Here is a 26,606-nt window from a genome sequence, read left to right on the forward strand (position 1 = left end):
ATTATATGCAGACAAAATCACTGGAAACATTTAGCACATGCTAAATGTTAATGAACAGTACCTACTTCTTTAGAATGACTTTGTAGGGGGATACAGCATTCTTCCATGCCTGGAAGACAAAGAAGCATCTAGGGTACAACTGACCAGATGAAGGCAAAGATGAGCACTGGTTTTGAAGCCCACCTGATCCAAACCCCACAGTTACTGTTACAGAACCTGGGTACTCCCAGGTACCTCCCACTTTTATCATGCCCATAGAGGCTTCTTTAGGGGTAAGACTAACTGAAGACTATCCCTCAGCAACCTCAAATTCTTTAAAGTTCTTACAAGAACCTTGTTAAATGTAAATCATCCACCATACTCAAACCTTTTCCAACAGAGCCTTGTGGCTCTTAGAATAAAGACAAATCCCATCAAGTCCAACCTGGGCTGGCTCCTGCCTACCTCTCAGCCTCCTTTTGTATTACTTTTCTGTTATTTTCTCTCCTGCAGCTTGGTGGCCTTTCAGGCTTGAATTGGCTATGCTCTTTCCTAGCTGAGAGGAAATGCATGCTGAATTACAGGTATGTTCTCAGATATGCCCAGTGACGCCATTTCCTGACGGTGTGACACCAAAGGGTGCACTGGTATAGACTTAGATGGCTGCAATGTCACGAGGCGATATAATCTTATGGCATCACCCCTGGTGACTGCAATGGCCTTATGTGGTGCACCTCTCTCTGCTTTCCTGTCCCCCAAATGTTCTCCAGCATGCTCCCTATTTGTTTAGCTAACTCTGACAGATCTTTCTCCAGGTCTCTTCAGAAGCTCTTTTTTGTTCTCAGGGAGTCTAACAGCCTAGGATCCTTTGTTTTAGGTACTCAGAGAAGTGTGTTTCTTTCCTTCAGAGCACAAATTTCAGTTTGCACATTTTCATAAGTGTGAATCTCTGATTAGACAGTAATCACCACAATCTTGTGCCTCAAAAACTGTAGGTAGAAAATGCTTGTTAAATGTTTAATCCTGCCCTTTTTAAAAAATAAGAATCTATAGCTTGAATCAGTGACACAACAACTAAATCCTGAAAGATATTTTTAAACACAAAAACACCTAAGACTCTGGTGATTGTTCATTCAATATTTTTACCTCTTTGAGTATAAACTCAAATTGTGCAGTATCCAATAGCAACTGAAAGAGGATCTTGGGATTGTACTTAGAGTCTGTTAGAATCTGGTCCTTGATTTGACGAAGGCGTTTGTTGTTTGGGTCACAGGCTAGAAATAGGAAGAAAAGAGGTATCTACTTATTAAATGTGTAGAAAATACCTATGAAATAAAATAAATTCTCAAGTACTTTCCTTCATTTTAGGTGTTTAAAAAGTATTAAGCACAATGTTTATCAATACAAGGTGTGAAATAGATTGCTATAGAGTCTAAGTAAACAGTTAAGTGACAATTGAATCTGAGAGAGAATGTCACTTCCTGAATGAAGAAAAACAAGCTATAAAACAATTTCCAAAGTTAATAAGAATTTTGGGGTTGGCTTATATTAACTGTAAGGGATCCCACGGAAACCACGCTGGACACGGGAAATCACATAAGGGAGTTTATTAAGCAAACAGAGTGTCTCCCTGCAGGGTAAGAGAGAAAATGAGAGGAAAGGAGAAAGGAAAGAGAAAGGGCACGCGCTAGAGAGAGTGGAAAAGCGAGGAGGATAGAGAAAGTGAGGAGGAGAGAGAGAAGCATGAGAAAAGATGGCGAGGTAGCTACCATGAAGCAGTTGAATTCCACTGGGCTAACAGGGGACCAATATCGGAGAAGGATACTTGCAAGCTGACTGATGAACCAATAGCTAGCTAGGATGTTCACAGATTGACAAGTGGTTGGGAGGTCGGGAAAATGGCTGCACCAGAGAGGGCGGGGAGAGCAGCTTTCTATTACATTAATTTCTTAATATGACCGGACAGAGCCTTCTGGTACCACTTCATAGGAGGGTGGGCTCCTATGTCCTGTCTGTCTAGAGTTGATTCTGGTTTAGGCATCAGTACATGCCATTCAGTTGTGGACAGGCAGGCTTGAGATTTGCATGTTCGCAAGGCAAGCTCTTGGCTGGCATCTGGAAACTTGAACATGGGAAGAGTTCTCAGCACTTTATGAACTGGTAAAAATGGCTCACTAGGCCTTAACTGTTTGCACAAACAATGTGATGCACACTGGACATCTGTTTTCCTTCTGGAAACCTATGCCAGGCAGAGGCTACCACTGTGATCAGTCCCCAGTAAGTAATCTGAGAAGCCGAGTCTCACATCGCCTGGCTGGCAACATCTCCCACAAGTTGTCAGTGGGGAGTTCAGCAGATAATGAATGGCTTCACTGGGAAAAGACCCTTGGAAGCTTGTGCGTGGGTTCTCCTGGCCTTTACCCCATGTGCCTTTTTCCTTTGCCATTTTGCTTTTGGTCTTTTTGCAATGATTAAATGGCAGTTGATACTACCACCATATGCTGAGTCCTCTCAGTGAATCATCAAGCTCAGGGTGGTCTTGGGGACAGTTTGATATAAGAGAGAAGCAGGGTTACCCACATAGAAATGGCATTTCTGAAAAGGAAGAACCAGACCTGTGGCTATCCTGCTTCTTATAAAAGGTCAGAGGGCATAGCAGGCACTTGATCGTTTCTGGATATCAGGCAGTGGCTGACCTATGGACAGAACAGCACTGTGCCAGTTACAGTCAGTCTATTAGCTGCCAACCAAAGCCATTTAAAATAATATAAACAAGTCAAAAGAAAAATACAGAATAAAAAGTATTGATTTTGATGAGATAATACTTCAGGGGCAATTATTTAAGAAAGAATAAGAAAGTAAGATACTTATAAATCAAAGTTATCTAGACTGCAAGTAAAGTCAAAATAAAAACTTGATGATAACAGGCATTGCCAAAAAGTTTAGAGCTGAATAGGGCACAAGATTCACGGCAGTTGGATTAGTATTTCCCATGCCTACTGCTGCTTGCTGAGTCCCCCACCCCCAAGAATTCTGGCAGGTACAGCAGGACCATGCTGTGATCATGCCATGGGGTATTTCTGGTGTCTCAGCTATTGTGGAGCCTACAAATGCCCATTTAAAAAAAAAAGACTTTTTTTTTTTTAGTTGTTGATGGATCTTTATTTTATTCATTTATTTATATGCGGTGCTGAGAATCGAACCCAATGCCTCACACATGCTAGGCAAGTGCTCTACCACTGAGCCACAGCCCCAGTTCCTGGATGCCCATCTTACATATTGATTTCTAAGTCTGATTTCCATCAGGATAAGACTGAGAACTTGGGAGTTTTTGTGGGAAACTACAGGGTTCTGATTTCTCATGCACTTTTTGGAACTCCCTGGGAAGAAATGTATTGGAGCTGGTGACCCTGATAACGAAAAAAGCAACTGTTCAGCTCCATATCAGCCTAACTAAAAAACAAATACGAACTGCAGGATTTCTACTTCTCTTAATTCCAAATAAGAACTCTTCTGATAATGTTTTACTTTCATTTTTGGATAGGGATATAAGTGAAGCCAGAATTAAGGACAGGTAGTTAGTGTAGAAATAGGGGATCGGGTCAAATCGAGGAAATGAAGCCATGAAGCCATCTGCCTCTGGAAGTTGGAGACTGCCCCTGGGAGAATGGAATGTCAAGGATCTCCGGAGCCCACTGATTACCAAATTTACCTGCCTTTATCAAGGACGGCAAGCATGGAGCTGCTAACTAATGCCCCCTGGGCCCTTGCTTGGCTGAATCACCTTGGCCCTCCCCCTGCCCATCGCTTCTCACTTTATGCAAAACCCAGCCTAGTCACTGTAGGCAGGAAGGAGAGATAAGGGGGAGAGAACTGGAGAACAAAAGAGACCTTAACCTATATAAGATGTAGGGTGCGTTCACTTCTTGGGACTTTAGAACATCAGCCATGGCCCCCTTCTTCCTCCCGGGAGAAGTCTGTATTATTATCTTTAAATAAAACCTGCTTAATATGCTTTGCCTTGGCGTGCTTCTCTAGTGTTCAAACTTCGACATTAGAGGGAGCAGAACTCATCACCATTAAATGGCGGTATCATAAGTATCCAGGTGATAAGCAAATACACTCTATACTTCCATGTGCATTAGCATTTAGTTCCTTGGTACAAACCAGAGGTGATTCCAGTCTTACCATGGCCTGATCATCTCTTTCGCATCTGATTCTACACAATTTAGGCCCAGAGAACTGTGGAAACTGGTCCTAGAACCATGGTGACCACTTTGCTTATCCAGTGTTTCCTAGCCAGCTGCAGTGCACCGGGGGAGCAGCCCAAGTCTAGGGGAAATGCTTCCAGAGGGCTAACAGGGGGCAACAGGAGAATCTGCCTGCCTTCTGCACACCATGACAGAAACACCATAAAAGCTAAATAAGCAGTTATTTTCCCCACAATTGACTCAGTCAGATAGGCAAATCGTTTGTTTCTGGTAAATCACATCCTTGTGCAATCAGATCAGACAAATGCCAGGCACAAAAATGGAAACAGATGTGGCTAAAGATAAAAGCCCAGACCCCTGGCAGGCTGAGGTTGCCCTTGGCATGGCTGCAAATCCAGGAGACTACTGGCTTCCAGAACGTAGGTGTGACTGTCCAGTGTCTGGATAGTCACACAGAAGATGAAGATGAAGCTGAGTCACTAGAAAACCGCAGCTGGTTTTATGATAGGATAAAGTGAGGCTTGAGTTGTTCATATGCTTATAAATGGAAGACTTCTGTTAGAGAGGATGATAAGCTGAGTCACCCTTGTAAAATCCTGAAATTAGAACTGGGGTTTATGTAAAAGATAAACTCGGTTAATTAAAAACAGATCAGTTAGATGATTAAAAACTGCAGCCAGAGTATTCATACTGTGGGTAAACTGTAACTGGAACTAGGCCAGTAATGAAAGTGATGCAAAACCTGGGAAGCACTCGTGAGAAAGGGTTATGAAACTGAAGAGAAGGCTACAGAAAAATCCAGCAAATTTTCAGAGATGTGAACGATGAGGAAGTTCGACTGCTGTTTTCACTGCAGACCACTCCCAGGAAGTGGAACAGATAGGAAATAGACTGTGAGGAGCTTTTGACCAGAAGGTAGTGAGGTTGGGGCTACCATGTTATTGAGGGAGGCTACACCAATAACCTGGTATGGACAGTGTTTTAGCCACACAGTCTCATCTGTAAAAAAGAACCAATGAACTGTTTAAAGTAGTACCTGTGTCAGGCAGGCCCTCAAGAAAAGCTGAATGAAAAACAAAAAGCAGAGGGCTTTGGAGGGCTGCCGAGTGACACAGCTCTGAGGGACTGGAGCATGCAGACCTGGATGAATAAATTCATTAATGTTGAAGAAGCATTTTCTACGTATAAAGAGCTGTGCCATCTCTGAACCAGTTCAGAGGTGTTAGTTGAACTTACTTATCTTTCTGTCACTAAAGTGGAGGTTTTAAAGTCATGCCTTATGGCCTGTTTCACCATCTGTGAAATTCCTGAACTTGATAACCAAACTCTGTGGGCAGAGGACCTCAAAGGGGGCAATGGCCCAGAAAAGGCTGAATCCCATTTTACCTTACATAAGCACTGTGGTCTAGCCAGGTTCTCAGCTAAGTGGGCCCATAGATTTTTCTGTCCTTCCAGAATCACACCATTGATTCCATCATTTCTGCAGTTTAGAATTTCTTCTGCCTTTTATTTCAAAGTCTTACCAAGGGTTGGCCAGCTCCTGCCTCCTGGACAGACCCTTTCCTGACCTCCTGTGCTCCCTGACCCCAAGCAATGTTTCTCTCCTTACTCTAGACACAAGCCATACCCAGTGTCTCACACACCTGGCTCTTATTACTGCCTGGGACCTTCTAACAAATTACTATGAATTTTGTAGATTAAAACACACAAATGTATTCTTTTACATTTCAGAATCGAAAAATCTGAAACAGGGCCCACTGGGCTAAAATCAAGACATCAGCACAGCCAGGCTCTAACGGTTTCCTGCAACCCTCGGCTTGTGGTCCCTTCATCTTTAAAGCCAGTGATGGCTGGTCAAGTCTTTCTCCAGGGACCACCTCTCTGGTCCTGACTCTTCTGCCTCCCTTTTTTAATCCACGGATTCTTGTGATTACACTAGGTCCACTGGGATGATCTTACTTTAGGTCAGCTGATAAGCAACCTCAATCCCCCTCTGCCATGTATCATAAAATATCTAGATTCCAGGGATTAGGACATGGACATCTTTATCAGGTGGCTGGGAGGCATTATTCTGCCTACCACAGATCTGCAGTTACCTGTCTTCATATGTATACATCTGATCTACCCAACATGACCACTGATAAGCTCCTTGAACATGGGAGTTAAATGTCACCATATATCCAGCATCCACCTGTGCTTGCCTGACGGGAGAGCTGTTCAGATGTGTAATAGTTTTATCCAAGTTGACACAAAAATAACTAGCTTAAAAAGCAGCTTGGCCCTCATTCAAGGGCACTCTTCCCTGCTAAACCACACTGCATTGCAAAGCAGATTTTAATTCTGAAAACTCTTGTATGGAGCAATATAAATGGCCACCCGTTTGGTGCATTACCTGAGTCTGCTGTATGCAGCATTAGCCATCGGATGGCAACATTGCAGTCTCTCAGACAGTTCAGAAGCCTTGGGATATTGTCCAGAACCATCTCTTCTCTTAAATAACCTTCTTTCAGAAATTGCTGTACTTGAGCATGTACTCTTTCACTGACAGTAGCATATCTGCTTGCCTATGGGGAAAAAACCCAACTCAAATTACATTTGAGAAAATTATTTATCTTAAAAATGAATCACATTCAACTGGATCACTGAAAAATAATATCCAGCCTTTCTTCCTTCTTTACTTCCTTTCTTTTTTTTTGGCGGTGCTGGGAATTGAACCCAGGACCTTGTGCTTGTGAGGCAAGCACACTACCATATATCCCCAGCCCCTTTTTCTCTTTCTTTCTGATAATAACATTTCTATATGAAATGAATAACATATCGACTATATTTATAAGGCTCAAGGGCAACTGGTTTACTGGGCATTTTTTAAAAGAACATTGGGGGCTGGGGAGATAGCTCAGCTGGTAGAGTGCTTGCCTCGCAAGCAAAAGGCCCTGAGTTCGATCCCCAGTATCGCAAAAAAAACCAAAAAAAACAAAAAAAGAACATTGGGCGACTTTGGGTTTAGCCTCTGAATACGGTCTGCATACTGGATTGGGTGGCTTCTCTGATCCCTTCTGTTCTCAACTTGAATAGAAAAGAAGCATAAAGACAGGAGACAAATTGCTTGTTCTCATTATTGTTGAGAAAAGAGGTGGCGAACAGCAGACACAGTCAAAAGATGAGACTTCTATAGGCATATGAACCTTAATGAAAGACACAACTCAGTATATAGAAACTGAATTTTCAAATAAGCCAGTCTTTTGAAAATTTGGTCATTTTGTTTTACCAAAAAAACGAATCAAATGTCAAACATCATTAACCTAGCCAAGTTAGTTGGTGACTTCTTAAAAGGTCACCAGTGAGAAAATGCAGTTTTGGAAAGGAGCTTTAATTTTCATTTAATGAAAAATGAAAAGCTCTGATGTCAGGAAGCATGGAAATGCCACTTTCTCTGGTAGATTTCCAGGAGATAGGCCAGCAGAAATTATTTTGTACATTATTTATAGAATTCAATTTATTTGGATAAAACATGACAAAGTTTTTGGAGTATTATTTTATACACACTGGAAGCTCAGTAACTTAGCCAGGTTGGGAATATATCCATTCAGAAATATCAAGTATACACCTTAATACAAGGTTTTATTTTCATCTCTGTGTTTACTCAAATATTTCCTTCTGCTTAGTGCTCTAATCAAACAGACAGAATATAGTCATTAAAAATGAAAGTCTTCAGTCTTATTGCTTAAATAAGCTAAACAGTACCTCAGAAATGATGACAATATTAAATTATAGTGACAGAATATTATTTACATTCAATTACCATCTTTGGCATTCACCCTACTGATAAAAAACATTCATTTCAGCCCTGGTGAAACTAGCTTTGTCTACAGGACATGATCTTAAAGCTAGAATAAACCAAGTCGATTGGGGCCTCACATTTCAGTGATTTATCTTAGGGTACTCAATCTTTCCTAGGACCCAAGTCTATAATTTACTACACCACATAAGTGAAAAACACATAATTATTTTATCTTATCCTAAAATGCAAATTTTGCTTTCCATTAGTCATGTACTAAAATGTCTATGTGGACATTTTTAAAATTCCCTGGGAAATGCACTTAGCTCATTTCCTCCTTCATAAGGCAGCCTAGCAGTTCCAAGAAGATTCTCCCTAATTAACACAAACCTACCTGTTCTTTGACGTTTGAAAGGTCCAGGGTATTGTTTAAAGCTGTTTTTGCAGCTTTGTAAGGTTCCCAAGCATCTCCTAGATTAACTGTGATTCCCATATAAATACTAATTACCTGAAAGAGGAGACATTTATTCAGTATTTGTCCAGTACCTGCTCACTTCAAGGCAAGAGGTTGTACAAAACATTGTTTTCTCTTTCCAGTTTGAATTCACATCAATGAAAACCCAAGGTTTTCCACATATATAAATAAGGATTTTTCTGTATGAGCACGTTTAGAACAAGAGTGACAAGGTTGCTACACGTGAAAAAACAACAATAACAAAAAAGCTTTCCTTTCAAACTGCTGTGTGTTAGATTCCTACATGGAAAAGAAAAGGAGTGGGGGGAGGGAACAGAAAAGCCGTGACTGACTACAGAAGAGGTTTCCCAAACATTTCTATTCCTTATGCTTATGAAAATCTCTGAGGATTCCTAGAAACTTAAAAAAAAAAAAAAACAAAAAAACAATCTATGGATATTTATCACATTCAAATTGAGAAATTTAAAAAGTATTTATTAATTCTTTTAAAATGATAACAAACCTGTTACATGCTAACCTAAGTATTTTTTTTTAAACAATAAAAACCAAAGTTTTCCAAGAATATGTGTGGGAAGAGTGGCAGGCACTGTTTGCGTTTTCCCACTCTGTCCATCATGTCTGGCTGAGTTGGGGCGGCTGGATCTGCACCTCTGCGCCTGCATTCAGTCCACTGTTGGTTGTGAAGCACTTGGGAGAGAAGGAGAGGGAAAAGGCAGAGACCGTCTCCGTGTTGTGAAAACAGCTTGCCCCTTACCGACTCCTGGGAAGCCCTGGACTGAGGGCAGCAGCACGGTCCTGTAGGTCTTTCCCTACCCGCTTCAGTTTATCTAAGACTAGGACTGCTTGCCACTTCAAGGATTTCTTAAGTACACCTGTGAAATCCTGTGGTCCTAGGGATTGTCTTTTCTCTCTGTGTGTGTGGGGCAATTGATTTGTTGTAAGATTTGATCACCAATTCTATTTCTTAACTATTGGTCTATTCATATTTCCTTTCCCTTCTTGAGTTGGATTCAGTATTTATATTTTTAACAAAATTACCCATTTCTTCTAAATTTTCAAATGTGTTAATAAAATTGTTCACGGTTTTCTTACAATTAAAAAAAACCTTTATTATATCTTTCTTAGGTTTTCTTTTACAAACTTACCATTTAATGTTGCTTTTTGCACTCTCATCACTTTTGGTAAATATCTATTTTAAAGCTCTTCAAAAAACTACCTTTGGTTGTGTTGATGTTCTCCTTTCTATTTTCTCTAACTCAATAAATTTCTGCTCATACATTTATTGACTACCTTTCATTTGGCTTTTTCTAACACCTTGAACTTACTGTCTGACTCATTTATTTTTACTCTTTCTTGTACTTGATAAATGTATTTAGGGTTAAAACATTTCTGAAAAAGCAGCTTCAACCACCTCCCACAGCTTTGTTCTGTAGCACTTTGATACTGGGCAATGCTAAATACTTTTTAACTTATATTCCTCTTTAACACAAGAGATATTTGGGTGTGTACTTTCCCCCAAACATTTAAAAATATAGTTTTAATTTAATTACATCATAGGAAAAGAATAGGTTATAGACAATTGAAAAACTTTTTTTAATTTTGTTGACTTTCTTCATGATATATATCCAATTTTCATACACATGTCCTTTTCAAATACATATGGAACATTTACTATGTATTTAACATTTTTGGAAAACAATTACATATAGGAAGAGGTATACTGAAATTTTCCTCCATGATTATGGTTTTGTCAATTTTTCCTTATGAATCCATGAGTTTTTGCTTTATGCATTTTGGATATGTTGACTGCATATAAATTCATGATTGTTAATTCACCTGAGTGGATTATTCCTTTTAATACTATAAATGATACTTTAAAAAACTCTATTCACTTTTTTCTTTAACATTTTCTATTGTGTGATATTTTGTCATTAATATTTTTATGGGTTGGTATTTGCCTGGCATATCTTTTTTTTTTTTTTTTAACCCTGGACGCCAGGTGTTTGTGGTAGAGTTTTTTTTTTTTTTTTTTTTTTAGGTGTATATATTACAGGCAACATGTAACTAGATTTTGACCTTCCTTAACACTAAATATGTTTATAATTATAGTATGGTCAAAACTTCTTTATTAAGCTTAGAAACATGAAGCAAGACTACTTGTTTTTCCCTTGGTTATTCAATTCTAAACTCATAAGTATTATTCATGGGTGGATAGGAACTATCACCTCCACCACTGGAGGTTCTTCTTATACTGTCAGGAAATTAAAGGTCTCTAATGATTTGGTAGTAAGAACTGGAATAGGCTGGGTGCTGTGGCGCATGCCTGTAATCCCAGTGGCTCAGGAGGCCAAGGCAGGAGGATGGAGAGTTCAAAGCCAGCCTCAGCAATGGTGAGGTGTTAAGTAACTCAGTGAGAAGCTGTCTCTAAATAAAAATATAACATACGGTGGGGCTATGGCTCAGTGGTTGAGTGCCCTTGAGTTCAATCCCTGGTACAAAAAAACAAGGTAGAATAAATCTGCTACCTGAGAATTCTATTCATTGCACTTTAATAAAACCTCTTTGTGTGGGAAAAGCATTTTAGATGTATTAGGTATGTTAAGTCAGTTTTATTCCTTTATGAGTTAATATTTTTCAGTGAAATGTTTATGTAGTAATGTAAACCTTAATAGTTCTATTGCAGTCATCTTGTAAGTAAAACTTATAAAAGTGAAACTCCTATTCACAAAACAACAAATTCGATACTAATTTTATTAGCTTAGATTCATAAATAGAAAAGAATTTTTAAAATCTTCATGTAACTTAGTTGCATTTTCCAGTAGCTATAACAAGATATATTTTAACACATTGTTTTGCCTTGAAAGTAACCATTTAAAGAAAATACTAATGGGTTTGTTAGGAAATTTTACTCATTTAGTCCTTTATGGTATGATTTATTACATTTTCAACTTACTTAAAGTAGTTTTGTCTAAGTGATTTTATATCCCATTATTTACAACATTTTGACCTCTAAGTTCAAGGCCAAAATTCTAGAAAGTTGGTTCTGCAACAAATTTGTTAGAGAGAGAAAAAAAAAATCAGCAATACTTGCCCAATTATCTGGAAAGTATTTATCCACGATCTCTCTCATTTTTGCTTGATGGGTGTGAAGAATGGAGGGGTCAAAGTAGAGGATCACATACAGCATGGCGGCTTGATTTGCCAGAGCTGTGCTTCGATGTTCTGGCAGGGGATATGCTGAGACCTGCAATGCAAGCCCCAGAGAGGGAGCTGTTGGTGACATCTGAAGGTACTCACACTTGAACTCAATTATTTTTCTAGGAATCAATAGAGTTCCAAAAGCCCATCTTTCAGGATCATGGACACTGGAAGTAATTCTCAGGTTTAACCAGGGTCTTCTTTCTTATCTATAACCCCACATACTCTCTTCATTTCAACCCTTGACTGTGCTACAATTCTATGTTTAAAAAAAAAAAAAAAAAAAAAAAAAAAAGTCCTAACCTGGCATCTCCCAAGAACTGTCCCTTTCTGTGTCTTTTCTATCAGAGACAACCCCTAGAACTGACAGACTCTGCTCACTGTTCTATTTTATCACTCCCTGACCTGCAACTCACTGAAACTTGCCCTCTACCATCAGTCATCCCAATGGAATTTCCTGCCCCAGTTCAATGGCTGCTTTTTAGAATTCTCACTTCAATGCTTGGAGGGTGGGATTCTCTCCTTTGGTTTTTCAGATACCACTTTCTCATCTCAAGGTGATTTGCTCAGCCCTGTTTGTCAGTCTTTTAAATGCTGAAGCTCCCCAGAGATCCATCCCTTCAAGTATCAGGAAGCTTTGACTGTGGAGAGCACCTGTCATTTTGACCCACCACAAGCAGAAAGGGGAAACATTATCACAGCCACAACCATGCTGCGTGGATCCTATAGGCAGGAACGTGGCCAGGTCACTGGCAGGGATATAAAATGTCTTCACTCTTTCTCTCCTTGATGCGGCTGCTCAACTTTCTCTTCTCCAGACTGTTCTTCACCTACCCATCTGGATGAGGCTGTCCTCAAACTCCAAACTTTGCACATTGCTTATTTTTAGTGACACAGTTAAATTCTCATGCAGAAACTTTTTCAGAACCAGTTCCAAATTACCAGGAGACAAAGAATCTGCTCCATCAGCCAAGAGCAGGGATGGGGGTGTGCAGGACAGAGAGGAGTGACACAGAGCACAACCACAGTTTAGTCCCTGTGCTAAGGAGAGTCACAGGGAAGGAGCAATTCAAACATGTTTCCGTAAGACATGGACAGAATGGACCCAGAAGGAGGCAGAGGTGTGACGAGAGGCTCTGACCTTCAGAGGCAAATAGCACCGGCTGCGAATTCAGTTCCCACAGACCTGAATTCAAATGCACCTGCGCTCTAGGCATGTGGCTTTGCGAAAAATGATTTAAGCTCTCTGAGGCTTATTTTTCTCAGGAGTGACATGGGGATAATGCCATCTACTTTGTAAGCTTGAGAAAAATAAAGAAAATGTATGTGAAAACCCCTCCAATGAAACTGGTTTAGATCAACTTCTTAGGGAATATCCTTAAATATTATAACAACCTGGTATCTGTGGGTATCCTCTAATTTTGAGTTGTCTGGGGGAAAAAACAAAGAAAAAAAAAAAAAAAAAAAACCACCACCACCCAAAGAACAAGAATCTTATTTAGACTTAATATATTGACACAAAAATGAACGGGCTACCTAAGGACTGCTGAGAGCAGGCTTGTGCAATGAGTGATACTCAGTCATCCGAGCTCCAGCTCTACTCTCTTCCAGTGGTAAAAATACATAATACGTAAAAATGATGCTTCCTTCAGAACAATGGAGTCGCATGGTGACTTTCTTTAGTAGTCACTAGTGGCACCTTGAGCTTCCCTCAGATAACCCTCGACTTGCTTTACTGTGATTCCTTTCTGGGGAAACTTTTCCCCTATGCTACTTACTTGTGTGGTTAGGGCCCGAGGCCTGCCTCCTTCAGTGACAGATCCCCAGCACCCAGCACATGAATGCGTATGCAACACACAATATTTCTTGAATGAGCGACTGACTGAAGGAATGCATCTTCTTTCCGATTGCTCAGATACCGTCTTCTCCCTGAAATTTCTGCTTCTGCCAGAATTAATATTCTTCCTTCCTCTATTCTACAGCATAGCTCAAAGAGTTTTAAGAAATCATTCCTAGATTCTGTTTTATTCTTTTGGGAAAGAATGAAGGAAAGGAGTAACTAAGGAGGAAAGTGAATTCAGTCTTTTAAACTATTAAGTTCCTACTAGGAAAAAAAAAAAAGTTCCTACTAGACTTAATTCCTACCTGGTTGTAAATATCGTCTGATCTCAGTCGGCCAATGACCATACTGATGAAGGCTTCGTTGATAGGCACTCTCTGGAAATAGCTCTCAGGATAGTTGGGTGGCCTTTTGGCTCCTGGCTGGCTGGAATAACCTGTACTTCGCAGCAGCTTACAAATATCATCCATATTTGAATCAGCAGAAGATCGGGCAGCACTGTGACATTCACAATGGGAAAGAAAAGGTCAAATGAACCACGTGTGTTAGAAACTTGTTGAGTCCCTAAGTCTGTAAGTATTAGTTCTAAGTTAAAGTCAACAATTTCTTTTCTTCCGTGGGGCTGGGTTTATTTCAGAATATGGTATTTTTCAAATATATCAAAGTGATATGATTTGATCATATACTATACGACACTCCATCAGGATTCAAGTTGACATACAATTATTGACACGTTAGTAATTCTGGAATAAAATTTTTGAAAATTCACAAAATTTTCTCTTCTGGGTAGGTTCTTCTGACTCCAAGCAATTTCAGGTCAGATCAGGTTTGGCTGTAAAATGTGTTACTGTGTGTCTGTACATTCATATATATGTATTTTTTTTTTTTTAAGGCTCTTTGATTTTCAGAATTATGGACACAGAACATTTTACAAATTAAAAACATTTAAAAAAATTATTTCAACTTAAAGTGGTATATGTCCTAACTGACTTTTCTTGGCACACTGATCCTTCAACAGGAATCTAATAAAAATATCTGTGATTTTCAGGTGGAATAGTAAGCTCTGAAGAAGCGAGGTAGACTCAAAGACTCTTGGACTTGAGCTGACTTGCTCTTTGATGGAAGCACCTCCTTCCCACAGCACTGACCTGCAGTCGCTCAGTGTGCCTTTGATTAACTGGTGCTCACATTCTAAGGCACTAGCTGTGCAGCTTAAAGGGACAATGCCTATTCTTCAAAGCTGGGCTTGTTAAACAGCATTTTCCTTTTCTTGTTTACATTACTAATTGCTTTTACTTTTCTAGGTACTTTCAGAAATGTAGGCAAGGTTATTCAAGTTTCATTTTTAAAAACATGGGTGTTAAAACGGTTTATGGTCAAACCAACGTGAATGAATGACACAGGGCAGTAGATACTTCCTTCTTGTACCAAAAAAAGCTGAAAGGAAGCAGGGTAGGTGAGGAGCCTCAGATGAATCTATAGCTGAGGAGAGTGTTACGGAAAACATAAGGTCATGAATGATCTCTTTTCTGTTCTGCTTCTCTTGCCCTTTTTATTTTGTCCTGATTTGTAAATTTGAAAATGTTATTTTTACTGCTCATTTATTTAGCCCAAGTTCCTAAATGATTCCTGATTATTGACTGTTTCTTCCCTGAATCTATTTCTGGCATTGACCTCATGTCCAATTCTTGACTCATTCATTCAATGCTAAGGATACTGTATTCAAAAAGCTGGTGAGGAGGCTTCTGTTTTCAAGACTCTACTTCCCAAAGACCCACTGCTCTGTACAGACATACACAACATAAAATACTGGAAGGGTACTCTGCTTGTTTGTTTTCACATATACATATGTGAGAATTCACTTTCAACCAGATCTTCAATGGTAACTTTTCAGTCATTGACTTGAAATGACAATAGAAAGTTCATTGATTTATGTCTGCCAAGAAGGCATATTTGAAAACTTAACAAATACAGAAAGAACAGTCCTTAGACTTCCATAGTTCTTTGAAATTTATCCATCAAAATAAAGAAAATTCAGAATTTAGATTCCTTTTTTCCTTAAACTGATTTACCATGATGGACATGGTAATCTTTTTATCTCTAACAGTCTATAGTAGTATTTTATGTGTATACAAGTTCTATGATGCATAATCACTTGCTATGATGTACAATGTAAAGTAACTGCTATATTCCTACAATATGTTCGGAAGAGATAATCTTAAGCTTTTGCATTCCACATCGCTGCCGTTCACAGTAGTATTATGAGCATACACATCACATTTTACCAGTAGCAGGGTTTGGGGTGTGCTGGCTTAGCCCAGGGATACCTGTATCGATAGTATGAAACCAGCATTCTCTCTCTGACTTCTCCTTCAATCTTTTGGTCGATGACCAGCAGCATAACTCCATATAAGTACAGGGCTTCACACTATGAAGAGAAAAAACAGTAGACAACTCACAGCAGTATTCATTTGTATGGAGAGAGGTTGACAATGGTGAAAAAGACTACTTTGATTACATTGGTCCTAAAAGCTTTATACTTCAAGGAAACCCTGAAAAGGGTTCTCAACTTCTGTGCAGAATGGGCTTTGAGAATTTACTCAAAACCAACTTTAATTCACAGTGATTACCTTTCAGTTGGCTTATTTTTTGGATTTTGCTTGGAATATCAAAGTGAAATTCTAATATTATGATACCTCTTCATCATAAAGTCATTCACATATTTAATAAACATTTTTAATTGGTCATTATGTACTAGGTACCAGGCTAGATGTCTGGGATGCCAAAAGTAAAAAAGATAATTCTTATGCTAAGGAAGCTCATAACGTCCACATAATCCTTTATTCATTTAAAATTTCATTCACTGTCTATGTTCTAAACTCATGTGTGAACTTGCTAGTTAGAAGAAGATAAATATCAGCTTTTGGCTTCTTTTGAAGAATGACATTTTATATATATTTCTGACTTACAGGGGAAGAAAAGAGATGCTGAGTTTCTATTCTTGCATTTCTACTTTATGCATTCATTATTACTTACTAGAAGTTGTTTTCCATCTTCATTGAGAAGCACAGTTTCTAAGGTTTGCTGAATATAAACACCTTCATTGAGATCATCTAGATATCTAGAAAGGAAACCCAGGTCCAGTTATTCATGTACAATAGAAACTTTAACATCTTCAAAGAAGGAAAGATTTTTAAAAGATAAGGCAGGGTATTAGGCATGCTGGCTTTAACTAGTTTGTGGCCCTTCGTGCTCTTAAGAACCTTAGAGTCTTATGAGTTGGAATTCACAGTGATTTAGGGCCACAAGTTGATATTTATGGCTGGTAAATATCACATAAAAGGAATATTCCTTAGTACTGATTCATGAATTGTAAGTATCTTAGGTGTAGTGGCATAGGAACATTGAATAGCAGTTTAAAGGTTAATGAATAATTGACTCTTAAGAACTGTAAGAATCAGAAAGTGAATTTGCCAAATAAGTAAGTTCCTCTTTTTTTCACTTCTCCTATATAATATGCTAGAGTATGATAAAAAAATTACAGGACTTAAAGTTGTATGACTTGGTATAACCAAATTTATGATAGTTGTAAGAGCAGGAAATTCTAATAAAAGCTGGGCCCTGCCAGGCCAGGCTGAGATGGGATAGCTGACTGGTGAGTGGAAAGGCTTGGGGAGGAGCAAGGGGCTGAGCGTGTTGGGGGATCTCTAATAGCTTTAAGTCTTAAGAAGCCTACTGCCCAAGGAAGGAAAAGAATACATATGGCATAAATGAGTAAATTTTACTGTAACTCAGAAAAACATACATGTATCCTACTGGGTCCCTTCTCCTTCTCACCTATGTATTATCAGAATAAGCTATTTACTAAAGTAATCAATACCTGTTTAAGTCTACAATATATTTATGTACACTTTGAAATGCCAAATAAAATCTGGTCACGATTTCTATGTTGTTTTCTCGAAATTCTTCATCTAAGTCCTGGAGCTCTGGCTTAGCTTCTAGTTTGCTTTCCCACAACTCAGGACCCTAAGGAAAAAACATACACACAGACATTTATGTGAAATATCAATGAAAGTGTCCTTGTTGGTAACAATCTCTAAATAGCCTTTTAAAAATTTCTTCCTCTCTTCTTACCTATCAAAAATTTAAAGCAGAGCAACATAAAGTAAAGAAGACAACAGAAGCCTAGATATAAAACCCTTTGAAAGAAACGAACTTCAATTACAATCAAGATTAGCATGCTTTTAAGTGTAGGTACTTCAAAGTGAAATATATTATGCAAAAGTTATCTTTCAAAATTTGATTGTATTGTGTTAAGGCTTTCTACACAATATCTTTACCTTATTTTCAAGTTGGGAGGTGATATTAAATTTGGTTCAAAAGCTGTTCTCTTTAACTCTTTCTCTATAGTTCTCTTAGAGTGTCATGGTTCCCAGAGTAAGCATGCTTTTATAGAAAAGTTAGCAATACAGATGCACCAGAAAGAGAGGGAGGGAGGGAGGGAGGGGGGGAGAGAGAGAGAGAGAGAGAGAGAGAGAGAGAGAGAGAGAGAGAGAGAGAGAGAGAGAGAGAGAGAGAGAGAGAGAGAGGAGAGAGAGGGGGAGAATACCTTAAAATAGCTGAAATCAAATATAATATCTCCATATTTCTGTTGATCAGCTCGGTCTTTCAACCTGAAAACAGCAGGAATAAACTCAGACAGCCTCAGCAGTTCAGCGATGATGGCATTGCCACAGGAAACGATCCTCAGGACTGCCTGGCCACAGAGGTTGTTCTCAGCTAGGAAGTCCAACATCGTGAAGATGACCAGCTAGCCCAAACCTGGACGGCAGGAATGGCTAATGGGTTTCAGAGCTGGGGTCTGTAGATCACCAGATGAAACCAAGTTTGCAGACTGACTTGCTGTTCCATTAAAGAACCTGCATCCAGAAAAGTAAAGTAGGTAAATCTCTACTCTTTAAGGAAGCACATATAATATTTTTCTTTCAAATGTGCTAAAAACATCATAAGAGATCATGAATTCTTGATATGGGGGGAAGGGCATTATTCTCTGTGTGCTGTGTGGACTGATTTTGCTAAGTTAAGGCTCATGGCCTCTTTCTCAGATCTTTATTTACTTCTCATGAGAAAAGATAGGATATAATTCATCAACTCATCTCTGGGCAAGAGAGTCACTGGATATTTGTGGTTCCAATGTACCCTAACTGCATGAGCTATTATTGCCCATGGTTTCATATTTTAGCAAATAACTGCAAACATTATAAATAGAGCTCTGGACATCATTTTGAGGCATTTTCCCAGTGGAATTATAGGATTAGGGTATAAATATGTCCAAGATTCCTTTTAAAATTATAAATGCCAGATTCTACAAAATCCTGTGATGATAATTATATAAATGCTATATCAAATTGATCCAAAAATATCACATGATGCAGCACTTGGGTGTCTGGCACTGCCAGCTAAATCAATTACTCATTTCTCTTGCATTTCAACGCACTGTCTCAGGATGGTTAGATCACTTGCATACTAAATAATGCAGTTATTGTCAACAGGCAATTCTGAAAGTTCTTGAAAGGCTAAGATCAATCTCCTCTACCCAACTACTCCATGCTGAGAACTTCTTTATCAGACTGGAGATGAAGATGTTTAAGCACGTCACTTTCTAGGAGAATGGTTCTCATGACCAGCTGTGTAACAGAATCACCTAGAACCTCAGAATCTCTCACAAGTAGGTTATAGGCTGCCCTAAGCATCTGTTTTTTTAAGGTCCTCAGATGACCACAATGTGAAGTCAGTATCATTAAAAGAGCAGAGGTTGGTTGGGCCTTGTGCAAAACTGCAGCAAATAAATAGGAAGTTAATGATATTTATCTTAGCATGGCAAGTGCATAAATCACAATAGAAGGGTTTTAAGAGGTGATTTTTGCTCCTTCTAGCTGCTTGAAATATGGTTGGAGAGATAAACACAGAGGGGGAAAAAAATCAGAGCAAGAGATGAAGTGCTTAAGTGTGTGGCCAAGATAAAGAAGAAAGTGTAACACACATTCGCCTGTCAGTACAGGACCTTTACTTGCATTGGGTGGTGTAGTAAAGTGGCATCTCCTAGGAATGCAGGTGCAAAAAGGAAACCCAGAAGCTATAAAGACGTACTTCAGCAAATAACAGTTAAAAACTTCTGTATGACAAATGATTTGGAAGACAGAGTTGAGATGCAGAGGGCAGATAGGACTGATTTCTGAAACATGCAAAGAGATCTCACAGGCTGATGAGCAGAGAGCTCACAGTGCAACAGAAAAATGGGCAAGAGTATAATGGGTAATTCACCAAAAGGAATCCACATGACAACTCATGGAAAGTTATGTAACTTGCAGCAGTGAAGGAACTATAAATTAAAGCAAGTGTCCCTAAGTCACTTTATTTACATTAGGTTGGCACTGGTTAAAATAATAATAATATTTGCTCTAAGTAGTACATTATTGAAGAAGTATGAATTGTTAGTCTTTTTATGAAGTGAACCAACAACATTTACTGAAGTTAAAAATCTAGTGTCTAGATTCTTCTAATCTAGTGTCTCGTGCTTAGGATTCTACCCTCTGGAAATATTAACACCAACACCTAAGGATAAAGGTGCAAAGATGCTTCTTGAAGTATCACAAGCATATGGAGACAAAGTAAATGACCATCATAAGGAAAATGTAATTTAAGCAGCCCTTAGTAAGAATAAATTAGAGCTCTGTTAGTCAACACGGAGGATTTCTTAGAGCTGCTTATTGAGGGAAAAAGATGCAGAAACATAGTAATAAGATGCTCCTACTTTATAAAACAAATTAGATTTAAAAACCCTACATCTGCCATTGCAAACAGAAGAAAACATAAAAGAGCTGATGGAGGGGAAACAGGGCAAGAAGGGTGGCAGGAGCCAAATAAAAATAAAGACCATCCAACAAGAAGCCATTAATGCCTGTGAAATTTTATGAACACATCAAAATCTGAGCATCTCATGGCTGCCCAGGTTGTATTTTCTAAGCATCTTCTGTATCACAGAGACAAGTCAACAAAACTGTTGTGTGACATGTCCCTGCTCCTCTTCCTAGGGTCCTCCCAAAGCCAGTGTGCAGACAGCAGGGGTGAAAGAGATTACAGAGCGAAGACTCAGGGGCAACAAGAGAATGAAGTGAGAAGCACAAAAACTAAATAGCTCCTTGCACTCTAAGAGGTTTCTGAAAATTCTGGGAGTAGGTAATTTATTTTATCAGTCTATTTCTTATATTCTATTCTCCCAGATGCAGGCACAGTCCTTATGAAGGTCTGTGTACGTCCCCCTCCAGGATCATTGATTTAGTCCCAGGGGTTAGGAAAGCAACCTGATCACATTATTGTGATCATTAGTTTTCTAGATATGACTCTCAACAAGTCCTTGTGAACTAGTTAGTGCATGCTGTTCCTCCGGAGGGGTGGACCTTATGCCCCTTCCCTTTGAATCTGAGCTTGTATGTTAGTTCAGTAGGTCTGCCATAAAAAAATACCACAGGTTGGGTGGCTGAAACTACCAAAATCTATTTGCTCACAATTCTGGAGATCAGACGTCCAAGATCAAGGCTTGGCAATGTCTCCTTTTGTTCTCTCGGAGACCTGAGCTGTCATGTCTGATGTCTGGCTATCTTGTTGGAGAGATCACTGGTAAAGTGGAGAGGCTGTGCCAGAGGGTAAGTCCTGGCGTGAGATGGAGGAGAATCAAGGAGCCAGCTGACAGTGAAAACAGGGGTTTCCATGTGGCCCTGGCTGAACTGTTCTAACCTGCTCACCTCTTTGGGCCTTCCTAGTAGAGGTGCTTGACATGCAAGTGAAGAGACCATTTTGGAAATTTTTGTCAAGCCAAGTTCTCTGTGCCTTGTCCAATTCCTGACCCACAGGATCATAGTACTATTTTTTTAAAAAAAGGTTATTGTTTTCAGCAAATAAGTAGTATATTAAACATGATGGAGTGGAGGTTGTTACTATGATCCTTCATTTTCTATAATGCTATGGGATATTGTTCTTGCTTCTGTATAATAATGGCAATGTGCTGTCTCTTTATGCTGATTATGAAATTTCCCCTACAGGAATTGTGCCACTTGTTTTTACCCGTCAGAAAAGACAACTATATCTGAAATCTGATAGAAGTAGATAAGGAAGCATTGTTAAAAATGTTTTTCTCATGTCAAGTATAGGAGGTCCTTGTTATCAGGGCTGTTCATTTTGAGGAATGCTACAGAGAGACTAAAGTAAGGAAAAAAGTTTCATAAGAAGCAGTGGAAAAAGTTTTGATTGAGAATATATCTTGAAATGATACAATGAAAACTCAGGAGAGTTTTTAAATTTTAATGTTTTGTGGTTCTGGGGATCAAACTGGCAAAGATTTTATGCTTCACAAAATTTAGGGCTGTGGAGGCAGCTCAGTGGTAGAGTACTGCTTGGCATGAGGCAAACCCTGGTTATTCATTCCCAGCATCCACACAAAACCAAAACCAAAATCCAACCAAATTTAGCATTGCAATGAAGATGCAATGATCGATTGTCCATTAAGGACAAGAATGAATCAGTTGATTCCACCAAACTGCGATTTTGATAGTGCAACATTTTGTACTTCACAGCTGACTTTCAGAGCATGATCTTAACCTGCAAGTTCCATAATATCAGATGTGGGATACTTACAAAAACTTAAATTGAGCAAAAAATACACCACTTATGGTAGTTTTTGAAAGAAATGTGTTTTAGAGTTCTATTCTTTTGAGAAAAGGAATAGATGAACTATTAGAACATTTGCAACACACACACATATAAATGCATTTCATAATACATATGAAAATACATATAAAGGCTATATGAGCTCAAGATTATAATCTTCAACCTATTTTAATAAACTGTGTCCATTTTGTTGTGATATTTGCAGAACTGAAAACTTGGGACTTAATGGGTTAAAAATGGCAATTTTCAAGGTGCATGCCATTTTTCCAGGGGCCACCTCTCCCAGTTCCTTTTCCAGTCCTCATCTTCTGAGGCATCCTTGTACGGCGCCATCACCTCTGTTGCCCTTCTCTCACTTAACTTGGCTGAGTCATCATCGGTCAACTTCCAGGAAGCCCACAGCGCTTTTCAGTTTCAGGAAAGCCTGTGTCTTTTCCAACATTCATCTTTTGCTTTGCATAGATACTACGCTGTGTCAAAATGAACAATTAGGGAAACTGACTAAAGTAAGAGTTCGACTTGATAAAGACTTTTGGACCTCTTGAAAGAGGAATAGGTTTAGAAGTAGTCGGTTCATTAAAATTTTGTCAATGCCAACTTCTACTTTCATTTTTGGTCCTTCTAATGATAAGGGCTCAAACAATGAATGGTAAAATAGGAGGAATTCCCTGTATATAGAATCAGGACGTAGAAAGACTGTTGACAGTGCAGGAGAAGTCTTCCTCTGCAGCCACAGCAAAAATGCTCCTTGGAGCTCGTCACATGAATTTCAAGTTCACTCATTGTGAGCTACCTACTGTGGTCATCTATGACCTGGAACTGGGTGTGTAATCCTTAGAGGTTTTCTTTTTTCCTTTCCGAAGTCTCTATCATCAGTTCAACATTTGGAAATGTCTTACTTTGCTGGGATGTTGTGGCATCCCATTTGTTGGCTCCTTAACAGCATTTCCCATCAGCCTTCTTTTATTCTGTGGAGGAAAAGGGGTCAGATTCTGACTTTCCTGTCTCCCCTGAAGACAGCTCTAGACATGTAATGCAGTTTTGACCCATAAGATTTATCTACGGTGGGGAATCTGGGAAATATTTTTTATCTCCTGCTACAAAAGGGAGGGGATATAAAAAAAAGATCTCTCTTTGCTCTGGTTATTCTCCCACTTCTTGCCATTGATGTGGTCCAGTGACTCTATGATGCCTGGAGCTGCAGTAGCTGAGACCAAGAGGTGACAAGCCTAAGAAGAAAAATCCAAAACCTGCAGACTGTGGTGTGGAAGGACAGAATCTTGGTTCTTATTGATGTTACTGAACTGATGATTAACTGTTAAACTACACATCTGTACATATTTGTAATCCTTATTTGGTGCATTGCTTTGTGGTTAACCTACTCTTCATTGGGTTTTGGGTTATCTGGTGAAAGCATTCTTAGTGATACAAATTCATTCATTCAACAAATATTTACCCAGTAACTACTATGTGCCAAGCATTGCTTTAGGATCTGAGGATATACCAGTGAAAACAAAACTAAGTCCCTGTTATCATGCTGCCTACATACTCATGGCAGTGGGAAAGAGATGATGAATAACTGTATATCAGGCTGTCATAAGAGTTGTGAAGAAAAGTGTGGTAACGGGATGGAGCAAGGGCTAGTTTACATAGAAAGTCCGGGAAGGCCTCTCTGATAGGATGATATCTGAGCAGAGATCAGGAGAGTAAGCAGTGAGGGTATCTGGGTATGACCCACAGCTTCTAAGTTGGTTCCTGAAGACCTGCCTCCTGGTACTCATGTGCTAGGTAGGCCTGTCCTTGTGTGTGGGCTGACTTACTGACTCCTTCCTAAAGAACAGAACATGATAGCAGTGGAAGATACCATCTCTGAGATTAGATTATAAAAGCTCTGGTTAATTTTTAAGATTAGGTCTCCCCATGTTGCCCAGGCTGGTATTGAACTTGTGGGCTCAAAGGATACTCCTGCCTCAGTCTTTGAGTAGATAGGACACGTATGTGTCACCATGTCTGGTGTGGGTACCCTCTCTAGTCTGCTAGTTCAGGGGAAGCAAGTGATCACAGCAAGTGAGAGAGCCTGTAGAGGGGCTGATGTCACAGGTAACCAAAGCTTGTAAACAACCACATAAGCGAGCTTAAAAGTGGATCCCCCACAACCCAAAGTGGAGCCTGCAGATAAGACTACAGCCATACTCACAGATTAACTGCAAACTCTCAAGAGCCCTTGAGCAAAGGCACCCAGTAGGCTTGGCCATACTCCTAATTCTTGACCACAGAAGCTGTGAGTTCATAAATGTTTATCATCCTAAGCCACTAGGTTGTGAGGTAGTCAGCTGTGCAGCAAAAGGTAATGATCTGATCCAGCAGGACATTCCACACAGAGGTTAAAACTAAGTGCAAAGGCCCCAGGTCAGAAATGTGCTACATGTGCTTAGGGAACAGCAAGGTGGCTGATGTGGCTGGAGTTGAGTGAGCAAGGGACAGAAACAGAGATCAGTGCAGGTGGACCAGATTGAGTCTGAGAGCAAGCATTGCCAAGAAGTCACTATAGCTGTCTAGAATGCTCTCTTTTAACACACATTAAGGCATAAATTATTAACAAGTCCTTTTAGTTTTCTCTGTGATGCCTGCTTGCTAAACCACAGTGCTAACAGGCTGAATTTCATGCACTGATATGGTCTAGCTTGGGAAATGAGAGAGGAAAAAGGTGCAAATAATGGACAATGGGTGAAATAGTCACCTTGTGAGTTCCTCTGAAGATCAAACTAACCTAGGAGGTCTATGCAGGATGAAACACTAGATTTATGAAGACAAGGCCAAGTTATAACTGCTGACAGATTTTGGATAGTAGGATAGGGCAGATAATGGGGACCTGGAGAAAACTGCTAAACAAAGCAACATTACCCACCCTCTTCCACAGCTCTCCGGAGAGACAGATATACTCAGCACCTGCATGCTCAGTATGACACATTCAGGAAAGCTCAGGCCTGAGATTATGACGCAGTCAAGACTTCTGTGTGTCGATCTCTTATTTTAATCCTTAGACCTTCACTCAAGAATCACACTGTAGATAACTTTAAAAGAGGTATACTGTAAGGAGAGTATAAGAATTAAACGTATTTGGCAATAGAAAAACAAGTGTTATAGATCTGTATTACCTAGGCTGATTGCCTTAGATAAAATTCTATAAAATAAATGTGTTAAATTTTTAATGTAAAATCAAAATATGGCTTACATTTAATATCCCTCCAGTGAAATGAACTCATTGTCATCTGCCTCTCCTCATGTAGAACGACTGAATTTTCTATCTCTATAATGCAAGCATTTCTTGTGAAAAACTTGAAGACTCAAGTTAAAACCAGATTAATTGTAAGAAATCACTTACTTTATTACATGTAAGTTACATTATTGTGTTCCTAAACTCCTAACTTGAACTAGTTATATTTTCCATGTAACAAACAGAACTTCCACAACTTGCATGAATATTATTTAGCTAGTGTATTTGGTGAATAATTCCACCACTGGATGAAAGACTGGCCCTGAAGAACAGAATGAAAAAAATCATCATCAGATGTATATCATGTTACAATGAACCATGAAGTAGGTAGAAGGGTTTGTAAGTCTTCATGAGTCTTAAAAAATTACTCTAGAAGGAGTTCTAAATAAACATTGTAGGAGAAGCTGTATCAAATAATTTCTTTCAAAGTTTGTCTTGGTGCAAGAGATGAAGAAAATGTATAAAGACCAGTCCTCTCAATACAGGTTGTACTATTTTCTTACTGGCATAGAATAGAAACCATGATCTCAGTCATTGTCCTTATTATTATTTTACAAGTTATAAAGTGGTCATAACTTCATTTCTAAGAATTTGGAATAGAACTAGGATTTCACTTGGGGAAAGATACCATGCTTTCAAGAATGAAGCATGACAGCATCACACACCAAATAAATACAGAACAAAAAATTCTTAAGCCAATTAAATTATCCTGGGAAAAGCACCATTGAGCCTATTCATAAATAAGGAAACACTGGTCTCCACAAATCTATTATCATGAACAAAATATAATGGTTATTGGACAAGATACCTATAAGAGGCAATTATCTTCCAAAAAAGTTCTGAAATGAGCCTGATCACTCTAGCCCGATTATGAATCCTAAGAAAGACAGGTGAAGGACAACTAGGGAAGGTGTCCCCAGTTGTGGGCAGAGGCAGTAAACATGTCTCCCTCACGGCTGTCCCCGCCCTAGTCACCTACATTGGAGGGAGCTCCATGCACTTCAAGACCAGGTTCCATTCCTGGCTCTGTGCAATTTATTTAGTTATTTTTCTTGGGCAACCATAGAGGAATCAGGAGCTAGGGAACATTTTGTTCGAAGTATAAAGGACTTTGGCTCCAC

General features: G+C 39.2%; 1 protein-coding gene across 1 annotated transcript in view; it reads right to left on the bottom strand.

Moving 5' to 3' along the window:
- Window positions 1-26,606, bottom strand: part of WASHC5 (WASH complex subunit 5) — a 60,966-nt gene that overhangs the window by 33,796 nt on the left and 564 nt on the right. The window contains exons 2-10 of the mRNA XM_079137499.1: window positions 18,091-18,400; window positions 17,362-17,507; window positions 16,518-16,602; window positions 15,809-15,909; window positions 13,787-13,979; window positions 11,535-11,687; window positions 8,363-8,476; window positions 6,583-6,754; window positions 1,126-1,253 (exon numbers count right to left, since the gene is read on the bottom strand). Of these exons, the coding sequence (XP_078993625.1) occupies window positions 1,126-1,253; window positions 6,583-6,754; window positions 8,363-8,476; window positions 11,535-11,687; window positions 13,787-13,979; window positions 15,809-15,909; window positions 16,518-16,602; window positions 17,362-17,507; window positions 18,091-18,276 (1,278 nt within the window). The 5' untranslated portion in view covers window positions 18,277-18,400. The remainder of the gene's footprint in view (window positions 1-1,125; window positions 1,254-6,582; window positions 6,755-8,362; window positions 8,477-11,534; window positions 11,688-13,786; window positions 13,980-15,808; window positions 15,910-16,517; window positions 16,603-17,361; window positions 17,508-18,090; window positions 18,401-26,606) is intronic.

The sequence above is a fragment of the Sciurus vulgaris genome (genome assembly GCF_902686455.1).
Source record: "Sciurus vulgaris genome assembly, chromosome: 1".
NCBI classification, from domain to species: domain Eukaryota; kingdom Metazoa; phylum Chordata; class Mammalia; order Rodentia; family Sciuridae; genus Sciurus; species Sciurus vulgaris.